At 39.5% G+C, this 13,405-nt stretch overlaps 1 protein-coding gene across 1 annotated transcript in view; it reads left to right on the top strand.

The window, feature by feature from the left end:
* lace (serine palmitoyltransferase long chain base subunit) overlaps positions 1 to 13,405 on the top strand; it is a 143,878-nt gene that overhangs the window by 119,427 nt on the left and 11,046 nt on the right. The window contains exon 10 of the mRNA XM_071664180.1: positions 11,229 to 11,358. Within this exon, the coding sequence (XP_071520281.1) occupies positions 11,229 to 11,358 (130 nt within the window). The remainder of the gene's footprint in view (positions 1 to 11,228; positions 11,359 to 13,405) is intronic.

Raw genomic sequence — 13,405 nt, forward strand, 5'->3', positions numbered from 1 at the left:
ATCTTTAATTAGTGTCTTTCTGTTTGCTTCTTTGATGATCAAACAAAATTGCAGTTCAGTTATGCCTCATATGTAAATATGTAAGCATTTTTGTCAGTAGTTTTGTCTTTTCTGGGAAATTTTCTTGAAATCACACCTATTGTTGCTTGGCTTGATAGTGTTCTTTTCTCAGTGTGTTCTTTAAATATGATGACACCTAATTCATTTATGTTTGTTTCACTTTTGTTTTTTCTTGTTTTATGGCTCTTCGAATTTATAAGCATTACATTCTGTAAGGTTCATTTCTATTTGTAGAGTTTATTTCTTTTTTGCATTTCCTTTTGATCAGCTTCTGATCCTCTCAGTTTGGTTACTCTGGTGCCTTTGATAGTTCTCCTCACTATGTTTTCTATTACTTTGCTCTCAATTTGACATCACTAATTTTTTTCTTTTTTTCTTTTTTTCTTTTTTTTTTTTGCTGTCTCCCGCATTTGCGAGGTAGCGCAAGGAAACAGACGAAAGAAATGGCCCAACCCACCCCCATACACATGTATATACATACGTCCACACACGCAAATATATATACCTACACAGCTTTCCATGGTTTACCCCAGACGCTTCACATGCCCTGATTCAATCCACTGACAGCACGTCAACCCCGGTATACCACGTCGATCCAATTCACTCTATTCCTTGCCCTCCTTTCACCCTCCTGCATGTTCAGGCCCCGATCACACAAAATCTTTTTCACTCCATCTTTCCACCTCCAATTTGGTCTCCCACTTCTCCTCGTTCCCTCCACCTCCGACACATATATCCTCTTGGTCAATCTTTCCTCACTCATTCTCTCCATGTGCCCAAACCATTTCAAAACACCCTCTTCTGCTCTCTCAACCGAGCTCTTTTTATTTCCACACATCTCTCACCCTTACGTTACTTACTCGATCAAACCACCTCACACCACACATTGTCCTCAAACATCTCATTTCCAGCACATCCATCCTCCTGCGCACAACTCTATCCATAGCCCACGCCTCGCAACCATACAACATTGTTGGAACCACTATTCCTTCAAACATACCCATTTTTGCTTTCCGAGATAATGTTCTCGACTTCCACACATTCTTCAAGGCTCCCAGGATTTTCACCCCCTCCCCCACCCTATGATCCACTTCCGCTTCCATGGTTCCATCTGCTGCCAGATCCACTCCCAGATATCTAAAACACTTTACTTCCTCCAGTTTTTCTCCATTCAAACTTACCTCCCAATTGACTTGACCCTCAACCCTACTGTACCTAATAACCTTGCTCTTATTCACATTTACTCTTAACTTTCTTCTTTCACACACTTTACCAAACTCAGTCACCAGCTTCTGCAGTTTCTCACATGAATCAGCCACCAGCGCTGTATCATCAGCGAACAACAACTGACTCTCTTCCCAAGCTCTCTCATCCCCAACAGACTTCATACTTGCCCCTCTTTCCAAAACTCTTGTGTTCACCTCCCTAACAACCCCATTCATAGACAAATTAAACAACCATGGAGACATCACGCACCCCTGCCGCAAACCTACATTCACTGAGAACCAATCACTTTCCTCTCTTCCTACACGTACACATGCCTTACATCCTCGATAAAAACATCACTAATATAAAGAGTATTAAGGATAACTCTGTTTCTTGTGGGAAGGCACATTGGTTTGGGATTGTGCTCATGCAGTAATGACACCACTGTTTATGAAAGAAATACATGTAAAAGTAAAGGATGTATGAAAAAATGCCAGCTATTATCACTTATATGGTTATGGTATGATGCTGAAGTAATATGTAAATAGCTTGGTGAACAGAGGCTGTTAAGGGGTTGGGGGTGAGCCTTGTTACTCAGTTTCACTAAATGACACTTACCATTATTTTGGATTAATAATTAAGTATATATTTACACATTTACTTATACTTTCTGTTATTTGCATTTATTTCCACACTTTTTTACATTTCAGAATTGCTTCTAGAGATAGAAAAAAGCACCTGCTTCATAGTCTTATTATTATTGTTATTGTCGGTATTATTATTATTATTATGTTTCACTAAAGTAGGGTTGAGGGACAAGTCAATTGGTAGATAAGTTTGAATGGAGAAAAACTAGAGGAAGTGAAGTGTTTTAGATAACTGGGAGTGGATTTAGCAATGGATGGAACCATGGAAGTGGAAATGATTCACAGGGTGGGGAGAGGGCGAAAGTTCTGGGAGCGTTGAAGAATGTGGGGAAGGCGAGAACATTATCTTGGAAAGCAAAACCGGGTATGTTTGAAGGAATAGTGGATCCAACAATGTTATATGGTTGCGAGGCATGGGCTATAGATAGGGTTGTTCGGAGGAGGGTGGATGTGTTGGAAATGAAATGTTTGAGGACAATATATGGTGTGAGGTGGTTTGATTGAGTAAGTAATGAAAGGGTACGTGAGATGTGTGGTAATAAAAAGAGTGTGGTTGAGAGAGCAGAAGAGGGTGTGTTGAAATGGTTTGGTCACATGGAGAGAATGAGTGAGGAAAGATTGACAAAGAGGATATAAGTGTCAGAGGTGGAGCGAACAAGAAGTGGGAGACCAAATTGGAGGTGGAAAGATGGAGTGAAAAAGATTTTGAGCAATTGGGGCCTGAACATGCAGGAGGGTGCAAGGAATGAAATGAATTGGAACGATGTGGTATACTGGGGACGACTTGCTGTCAATGGATTGAACCAGGGTATGTGAAGCATCTGGGGTAAACCATGGAAAGTTTTGAGGGGCCTGGATGTGGAAAGGGAGCTGTGGTTTCAGCTCATTATACATGACAGCTAGGCACTGAGTGTGAATGAATGTGGCCGTTGTTGTCTTTTCCTAGAACTACCTCGCGCACATGCGGGGAGAGGGGGGGGGTGTCATTTCATGTTTGGCGGGGTGGCGACGGGAATGAATAAAGGCAGCAAGTATGAATTATGTACATGTGTATATATGTCTGTGTATGTATATGTATATGTATACGTTGAAATGTATAGGTATGTATATGTGCGTGTGTGGACATGTATGTATATACATGTGTATGTGGGTGGGTTTGGCCTTTCTTTAGTCTGTTTCCTTGCACTACCTCGCTAACGCGGGAGACGGCGACAAAGTATGATAAATAGAATAGATAAATGATTATTATATTTGATCGCCGTTTCCTGCATCTCCGAGGTAGTGCCAGGAAACAGATGAAGAAAGACCCATCCAATCATATACACACATATATACCTACATGCACATACACGTACATATACATGCATATACATATCAATATGTACACATATACATACACATACACAGACATATACATATATACACTTGTACTAATTCATCTTCGCTTGCCTTCATCCATCCCTGGCGCCATAGTCATACAAATACTAAAAATTTTGGTGGTGGGATTTAAACAGTGTCTTCAAAACTTAGTTCTTTAATGATATATATGGTGCTTGATAAACAAGTCAGAATATGATGCCTACCATCATTGAAGTATTGGGTGTCTTTGATTGTATATATTCCATTAACTGAGTTTGGTAAAGTGTGTGAAAGAAGAAAGTTAAGAGTAAATGTAAATAAGAGCAAGGTTATTAGGTACAGTAGGGTTGAGGGTCAAGTCAGTTGGGAGGTAAGTTTGAATGGAGAAAAACTGGAGGAAGTAAAGTGTTTTAGATATCTGGGAGTTGGATCTGGCAGCGGATGGAACCATGGAAGTGGAAGTGAATCATAGGGTGGGGAAGGGGGCGAAAATCCTGGGAACCTTGAAGAATGTGTGGAAGTCGAGAACATTATCTCGGAAAGCAAAAATGGGTATGTTTGAAGGAATAGTGGTTCCAACAATGTTGTATGGTTGCGAGGCGTGGGCTATGAATAGAGTTGTGCGCAGGAGGGTGGATGTGCTGGAAATGAGATGTTTGAGGACATTGTGTGGTGTGAGGTGGTTTGATCGAGTAAGTAATGTAAGGGTAAGAGAGATGTGTGGAAATAAAAAGAGCGTGGTTGAGAGAGCAGAAGAGGGTGTTTTGAAATGGTTTGGGCACATGGAGAGAATGAGTGAGGAAAGATTGACCAAGAGGATATATGTGTCGGAGGTGGAGGGAACGAGGAGAATTGGGAGACCAAATTGGAGGTGGAAAGATGGAGTGAAAAAGATTTTGTGTGATCGGGGCCTGAACATGCAGGAGGGTGAAAGGCGGGCAAGGAATAGAGTGAATTGGATCGATGTGGTATACCGGGGTTGACGTGCTGTCAGTGGATTGAGTCAGGGCATGTGAAGCGTCTGGGGTAAACCATGGAAAGCTGTGTAGGTATGTATATTTGCGTGTGTGGACGTATGTATATACATGTGTATGGGGGTGGGTTGGGCCATTTCTTTCGTCTGTTTCCTTGCGCTACCTCGCAAATGCGGGAGACAGCGACAAAGCAAAAAAAAAAAAAAAAAATTTTTTTTTTTTTTTTTTTTTTTCCCCAAAAGAAGGAACAGAGAAGAGGGCCAGGTGAGGATATTCCCTCAAAGACCCAGTCCTCTGTTCTTAACGCTACCTCGCTATCGCGGGAAATGGCAAATAGTATGAAAGAAAGAAATATATATATATATATATATATATATATATATATATATATCTTTTTTTTCTTTCAAACTATTCGCCATTTCCCGCATTAGCGAGGTAGCGTTAAGAACAGAGGACTGGGCCTTTGAGGGAATACCCTCACCTGGCCCAATTCTCTGTTCCTTCTTTTGAAAAAAAAAAAAAAAACCGAGAGGAGAGGATTTCCAGCCCCCCGCTCCCTCCCCTTTTAGTCGCCTTCTACGACACGCAGGGAATACGTGGGAAGTATTCTTAATCCCCTATCCCCATAATAGTCACGTGGGGAGTGCTCATCCTCCTCGAAGACTCAGATTGGGGTGTCTAAATGTGTGTAGATGTAACCAAGATGAGAAAAAAGGAGAGATAGGTAGTATGTTTGAGGAAAGGAACCTGGATGCTTTGGCCCTGAGTGAAACGAAGCTCAAGGGTAAAGGGGAAGAGTGGTTTGGGAATGTCTTGGGAGTAAAGTCAGGGGTTAGTGAGAGGACAAGAGCAAGGGAAGGAGTAGCACTAGTTGTGGGAGTATGTAATAGAGTGTAAGAAAGTAAATTCTAGATTGATATGGGTAAAACTGAAAGTTGATGGAGAGAGATGGGTGATTATTGGTGCATATGCACCTGGGCATGAGAAGAAAGATCATGAGAGGCAAGTGTTTTGGGAGCAGCTGAACGAGTGTGTTAGTGGTTTTGATGCACAAGACCGAGTTATAGTGATGGGTGATTTGAATGCAAAGGTGAGTAATGTGGCAGTTGAGGGAATAATTGGTATACATGGGGTGTTCAGTGTTGTAAATGGAAATGGTGAAGAGCTTGTAGATTTATGTGCTGAAAAAGGACTGGTGATTGGGAATACCTGGTTTAAAAAGTGAGATATACATAAGTATACGTATGTAAGTAGGAGAGATGGCCAGAGAGCATTATTGGATTACGTGTTAATTGATAGGCGTGCGAGAGACTTTTGGATGTTAACGTGCTGAGAGGTGCAACTGGAAGGATGTCTGATCATTATCTTGTGGAGGCAAAGGTGAAGATTTGTAGGGGTTTTCAGAAAAGAAGAGAGAATGTTGGGGTGAAGAGAGTAGTGAGAGTAAGTGAGCTTGGGAAGGAGACGTGTGTGAGGAAGTACCAGGAGAGACAGTACAGAATGGAAAAAGGTGAGAACAAAGGAGGTAAGGGGAGTGGGGGAGGAATGGGATGTATTTAGGGAATCAGTGATGGCTTGTGCAAAAGATGCTTGTGGCATTAGACGCGTGGGAGGTGGGTTGATTAGAAAGGGTATTGAGTGGTGGGATGAAGAAGTAAGATTATTAGTGAAAGAGAAGAGAGAGGCATTTGGACGATTTTTGCAGGGAAACAATGCAAATGAGTGGGAGATGGGATGTGTTAAGGATGTACGGTATGGTGGCCAACTACTGGTTGATGTAAAAGCCTTCTGTAGAGGAGTAAATGTATGTAAGAGTGGATGGGAAACATGTAGGTCTGAGGCAGGACTGTGTGATGTCACCGTGGATTGAATCAGAGATGGAAAGAGGAGTGAGTAGAATTTCAAGTTCTGAGGGCCTGAAAGGCATGCATAGAATGGAATGAAGTGGAGCAGTGTGATATACAGGGGTGTTGTAGTGTCACTGGACTGAACTAGGTCATGTGAAGCAGCTGAGGGAAACCATGGGAAGGTTTGTTGTGCCTGGTTGTGGATGGGGGCTGTAGTTTTGGTTAATTACGCAACGCAGCTTGAGAATGGATGTGTGTAAATGAAGCCTTTTTTTTTTTTTTTTGTCTGTTCCTGGTGCTGCCTTGCTATTTTTGGAAATGGCAAATAAGCATGAAAGAAAAGAAAAAGAATTGTGTATTCTCTTTATTAAATATATCAGGTCAAGCTATCATATTAAATTTATTTTCATCTTTGATAATTCTTGGTCAGGATATGGCTGTCACACTTTTAGCTGATGCTTATCACTTGTGCTTCCTTATAGATAAAGCACTTTTTTGTATGGGTTGCACAGTGTACAAAAATATGATATCACATTTCCAAAAATCTTCGTATTCATAATTAAGGACCCATCTTTCATCTTTAGATGCACATGAGATCTTCCATTTTCTAGGGGAGACACATTTTCTCTCTTGATTACACTCACACAAAGATCACAGTATGCTATCCCCATGAAAACCACTTGTGAGTGTACTACCACATTTACAAAGTTTTGCATTGATACATTGAGTTGTGCCAGTTTTTCTTGCATTTTTTGTGAGATGTATGTTTTGATGAGTGTTTTATTTTTATGTCTGTCTTTCTGTCTATCTTCTTGTGTTATGCACATAGAAAAATTGGCAGACAGACAGAGAAACACACACACACACACATTGATCAAAATATCTATTTCAAAGAAGTGTAAGAAAAACGGGATATAGCTCAGTATGTAAATGCTTGTTTCTGTCACTTTCATTTCTGCTCTGCTTCGGGTCAGCCATGAATATTTTTTCTGGGGTGGATGGGTATGCTTGTAACTGTTCTAAACTTTACAAGTTTTGGGAAGTTGCCTAAAGACCTTTAGTATAATGCTTTGCTCTGTTAATGTTTTAAGGACTTTTATGTGTTGAGAGTTTTATGATGAAATATTCAACCGCAAATGCCTTTATTTTGGTTATATGTGTGTTGAAGGTGCAAGAACTCTCTGCCATATTTACATCATAAAGTACATTTTATGTAATACAGAATATGTTGTATAGTTGATCCTAATGTATCTCCACTTTTTTTCATCAAAGGATGAAATTGGGCAGGTATCCAGTAACATGTCACCTGATGTTTATATCTTGGGTCACTTTTAAAATTGTAGTTGAATTGTCCATAGTTGGGGAAGTATTATGTTTTGTTTCCATTTCATCTTCTTGATTGCAAGAGAATGAAATGATTTGTATATCATGCTGTATTTCCTAAGGATGTTCATGGGTTAGGTATTTAGTAATTATGATAAGAGCAGAAGTACATCTTGTATAACTTTAACTGCTTTTCGTACAACACATTTTTAGTACAACGTATTCTAGACTTTAGAGGGGTTCTGGAGTTTATATCAAGAAAGTACATGGGGTGATAGAAAAATGACTCAAGGCTACTTGGATGTATGTGTTATATTTGTTATTATTTCATAATCTTTAGATTTCCTAACGTGGAAACTTGCCAACATAGCACCAATCCTAAAATCTTACAAACTAACCATCTTCCCCTCTTACCACCCTGTATTATCTTTGATTAAAACTATTTGTCTTATACACAGTGAATTATATGGTAGACTGTATTTTACATATATTTCTTATACACATTCATCTTTAGGAGGTTCTTACCTAATGTGTGTACATAATTATCTTCATATTCAGAAAGATATAGAAAATAACTGTGATAGATCTCCTACATAGCTTCATTACTATCCAAGCACCTGTGACACTACTTTAGCTCGCTTTTTGCTTAGCTCTCTTATATGGAAGAAAGCTGCAATAAAGAGAATGGATCAGCCATGTGTAATAGTAGAGTATAAACACTCGTAGAATCCCTGTTTTCTCTTAGAATATAAAATCTGTAGTATCCTCGTTTGCTCTGCCAACTTTCTCAAAGGTCTCGCTCATCATGTAAATGTAAAAGTATCGAATATCATCGCTATACAGTATAACATATTACAGTATTGCAAGATTTTCAAACACAGTTTTTCTACTGAACCTTTGACTAATGTAATGTAGATGTGTAAAAAAAATTCACAACACCTCTGATTAGTGTCTATCATCTTATAGGTAATTGGGGATTATGGTATATAATATTTTTCAGTAATTTTTTATACATATTTATATTTTTATTTATTATACTTTGTCACTGTCTCCCGCGTTTGCGAGGTAGCGCAAGGAAATAGACGAAAGAAATGGCCCAAACCCCCCCCCCCCATACACATGTATATACATACGTCCACACACGCAAATATACATACCTACACAGCTTTCCATGGTTTACCCCAGACGCTTCACATGCCTTGCTTCAATCCACTGACAGCACGTCAACCCCGGTATACCACATCGCTCCAATTCACTCTATTCCTTGCCCTCCTTTCACCCTCCTGCATGTTCAGGCCCCAATCACACAAAATCTTTTTCACTCCATCTTTCCACCTCCAATTTGGTCTCCCTCTTCTCCTCGTTCCCTCCACCTCCGACACATATATCCTCTTGGTCAATCTTTCCTCACTCATTCTCTCCATGTGCCCAAACCACTTCAAAACACCCTCTTCTGCTCTCTCAACCACGCTCTTTTTATTTCCACACATCTCTCTTACCCTTACGTTACTCACTCGATCAAACCACCTCACACCACACATTGTCCTCAAACATCTCATTTCCAGCACATCCATCCTCCTGCGCACAACTCTATCCATAGCCCACGCCTCGCAACCATACAACATTGTTGGAACCACTATTCCTTCAAACATACCCATTTTTGCTTTCCGAGATAATGTTCTCGACTTCCACACATTCTTCAAGGCCCCCAGAATTTTCGCCCCCTCCCCCACCCTATGATCCACTTCCGCTTCTATGGTTCCATCCGCTGCCAGATCCACACCCAGATATCTAAAACACTTCACTTCCTCCAGTTTTTCTCCATTCAAACTCACCTCCCAATTGACTTGACCCTCAACCCTACTGTACCTAATAACCTTGCTCTTATTCACATTTACTCTTAACTCTCTTCTTCCACACACTTTACCAAACTCAGTCACCAGCTTCTGCAGTTTCTCACATGAATCAGCCACCAGCGCTGTATCATCAGCAAACAACAACTGACTCACTTCCCAAGCTCTCTCATCCCCAACTGACTTCATACTTGCCCCTCTTTCCAAAACTCTTGCATTTACCTCCCTAACAACCCCATCCATAAACAAATTAAACAACCATGGAGACATCACACACCCCTGCCACAAACCTACATTCACTGAGAACCAATCACTTTCCTCTCTTCCTACACGTACACATGCCTTACATCCTCGATAAAAACTTTTCACTGCTTCTAACAACTTTCCTCCCACACCATATATTCTTAATACCTTCCACAGATCATCTCTATCAACTCTATCTTATGCCTTCTCCAGATCCATAAATGCTACATACAAATCCATTTGCTTTTCTAAGTATTTCTCACATACATTTTTTATACATATTTCTTTTCATTCTTACCTAATGCATGAATTAATAATTTTCAACAGATTAAGTAATATTTTGGAGATGAGATGAAAAAGTTGGAATTCTTACCTGCTAATAATCATCTTCACTGAACATTCAGATTACAGTTGGTAAATTGTATTTTTCATACACTCTTTCTGCACACTTTTCTTCAGTTCCCACCCATCTTATGAGCTGAAAGTAATTTACACACTCGGAAAAATAATGGTGAAAATGGATGTAGAAGGTGAAAATGGATGTAGAAGTTAAATGTGCTACACAGAACATGAATGCTTGAAATCTCGGGGAGGCTTCCATCACCTTCAGTTAAGAATATTCATCTTATACTAGGTGAAAAATACAGTAAATTGTATTTCTTGTATACTTTTTCCTCACATTTCTCTTCAGTAAGTTCATACCAAGTTCATGATCTTGTATTTGTTTAGACTCACAAAAAATAACAACAAAAATGGGTGGTACAGTGGAAGAGCTAGTGAAAAAGGGAAACAAACCAAAATGAGTGAGACTTAGGAGCTAGCACCCATATAGGGAGCCTTGCTATCGTAGGGACCAGTTGGGATAACAAGCCCAAAACCCCCCTAGGCCCAATACTTAGGTCCCCCACCAATGGTGAGCCCCCTAGAGCATAGGGTCTGCACCTCCTGAGTTGTAGGGAGGTTGAATCTCAAACATCAACATGGTAAAACTTAAATTACACTTAGTTGATATGATGTTTCATATTTTTGTGTATTTCTTTGCATTTTTTCTCCAAGATTTTTCAGTAAGTTGTGAACTCACAAACTAACAATAATTCACATATTCTGAAAGAAAATGCTACCTAAGATATGAACACTTATATGTTGGATAATTGCATTATTTACACTTAATGATATGGTAGATTGTATTTTTATGTGTTTTTCCCTCATGGTTAATGATTACAGAAATTTACAGAAAATATTATTATTGATTAAGCAAAATAACACAAGTGCTCTGGTTTATTATATGCTTATCTTGGACAGGTGTTCATGTCAGTATCCACTCTACACAACTATTCACATATTGGAACAGATATTCCACCTTTTTGTTAGAAATGGGGAAATGTTTATTAGGTAGAGTCTTAGATCTGACACCTGCTTGAGGGAGATTTTCCCTATGTTATTTTTTACTTGTTTGGAAGTGTTTTGATGAACTGCGATCTTTTGATTAATGCTGTGTTGAATTTTTTTGTTATTTTTGTTTGTTTAGATGTTTTGTGTGTACTTGTTTTTACCATATAACATAATGTTTTGAATTATGTTATTGTTCCTTCTTTTTGTAATTATTTCATGCTTATAGCTTTTAAGTATGTTAATATTTTGATGGATTCATTTGAAGAGGTAAAGATCTTAAAACACGATGTTAAGATTTATAACAGGGTTTATGTTATTTTCCAGTATGTTTGTACGTGAATTGACAAAGCGTGGTGTTGCTGGAGTAGGTGTTGGCTTCCCTGCTACCAAGATCACAGGTGGTCGAATGAGGTTCTGCCTTTCTGCTGCTCACACTAAGGATATGTTGGACAAGGTACAGCTTTGCAAATTAACTAGCAGTTCTTACCTGTAATCCCTTTAGGATGACAGTATAGACAGTTGTGGAATGCAACATTTTTATTTTACACTTTAAAGTGAAGCATTTTCTAATGGAATTATGGACAGAGCCCATTTTTTAATATCCAAGAGATAACCAATGTGCTAGGGATTGAGATACTAGCATTACTCTTAGAATAAGGTATATCCATAAGGAATCACACTTTTTGGTTGTCATAAAACATATGAGACCAGCGGATGCTCATTCACAAGGATTCACTGACCACACAGCAGCCTTCCTGGAAATTTATTATAATGGCATGAAGGTAGGGTAGTGTCAAGCAGCTAGACACCTTCATCCATGTACTTGTCCAATGGTGCTGTGCAGATCTGCTGAACATTGCTTGATGTGAACTTGTGGTGTCATTACTTTATTTTTTGGCCTTCAGAGATGTTGGGTGGATATCAGTGTAATGATGGTATTTCCATGACATCATAATTACATCCTTTTATTTTGAGAAACAGTGTACCTCGAGAAAAGGCTGACAGTTTAGTTTAATGGGTCAGCCAGACCGCTGCTATTTTTTAATTTCTCTGTTTTGCATATTTTCTTTGTTGTGCTTTATATTTATATGTTCCCTTTTCAATTAATCCTATGGTTGGTTAATGGTATACTTATTTGTTTTATGTATTTCATAATGGAGGTATGGAGCTAGGGAATGTTGGTCAAACATAATGCAGGGGATGATAAAGAACTGTTGTATGAGGATTGGGCTCTTGTTCAAGCATTTGAGAAGTTTTGATTTCAAAAGAATGGTCCACCAGCCATTGGTCAGGCAGCTCCCTCAGTAAATTTAGTTGTTTATTTTGCTGTTGCTGGTGTGACTGATCAGTAGTCATATAAGTCAAGATCATCATTAAATAATGTTTCATTGGTTGGGGCCCAGGTTATAATGCTTTACTTGGTGTACCAGTGATACACTAGGGAGACAGTTCACAAAGAGTCCATGTGATATTTCCTGGCTTTGTTTTTTATGGAACCACAGCAAGGCTTTGATTGTCTTTAAGACATGGAGCTATGGCTGTTACTGGTTTAATGTTCGACTTTTATGTAAGTTATAACCCCGTGTTATTGATAGGGATAAAGCAGACCCTGAGGATTGAGGTTCCATATTGTAACTGCAGAGGATGCTGACTTAAACATTTTGATTGCGTAGTCCAGAAGCACAATAAAATCAGATGACTGATAAGATGGGAAAGTACCTCTTTTGGCAAATGAATGGGTCACCAATCCCACCATGTAGGTAGTAGTTAGTAGGAAGCCAATGACCAGGGATTTATGTTACCAGCACTACCCACCTGGGTATCAGGAGGGTTAGTGACAGCTGTTTCGTAAGCCAGCACTTTTGTGGTTGCTAAGTTACTCTCCTTTGATCCAGGTAACTGTCTTTTCTTTCTGCCTCACCTACATGTGGACTGCTGGCTTTCTGTCCACAAACATACAATCTCTTCTTGTCATACATAGCATTTGACAACACTTAACTCACTTTGCTCATCTTCTTAATTCTAGATTTTCCTGCTCCTAGCACAGTGCACAAGCCATGCCTTTTAGGAAACTGGTAGGAGAAATAGAAGTAGTTGTTAGGAACATTTAGGTAGAAACATTAGGTAGAAGTAGTTGGCAGGAACATTAGGCATGATTATTTGATAGAAGTGGTGAGCAGGAGCATTAGGTAGAAGCCTCTGCAAACACTTTGCGAGAGTTGCCCTCTGCCAGTGGCCTGTTAAGGTGAGACACTAAAGACTAAGAAGTGGCACTGGAGTTCACTAGTTGTGGAGAATGTTGTCGTGGCCACCCCTTTGAGGGAGTTCCACGTGGGAACAGGTGCTAGAAATATAGATAGAGAGAGAGAGAGAGGCATTCCTGCCTGGTTATCTCTGCCTCCTCCTTTCCCATTGCAGTTTACAGTCCAGTAGAATTATCTTACTGCTGTATTTATATGACTCTGCTGTGTAGATTATCAGATATGATATTATTGCAGTGT

The sequence above is a fragment of the Panulirus ornatus genome, chromosome 8 (assembly GCF_036320965.1).
Source record: "Panulirus ornatus isolate Po-2019 chromosome 8, ASM3632096v1, whole genome shotgun sequence".
NCBI classification, from domain to species: Eukaryota; Metazoa; Arthropoda; class Malacostraca; order Decapoda; family Palinuridae; genus Panulirus; species Panulirus ornatus.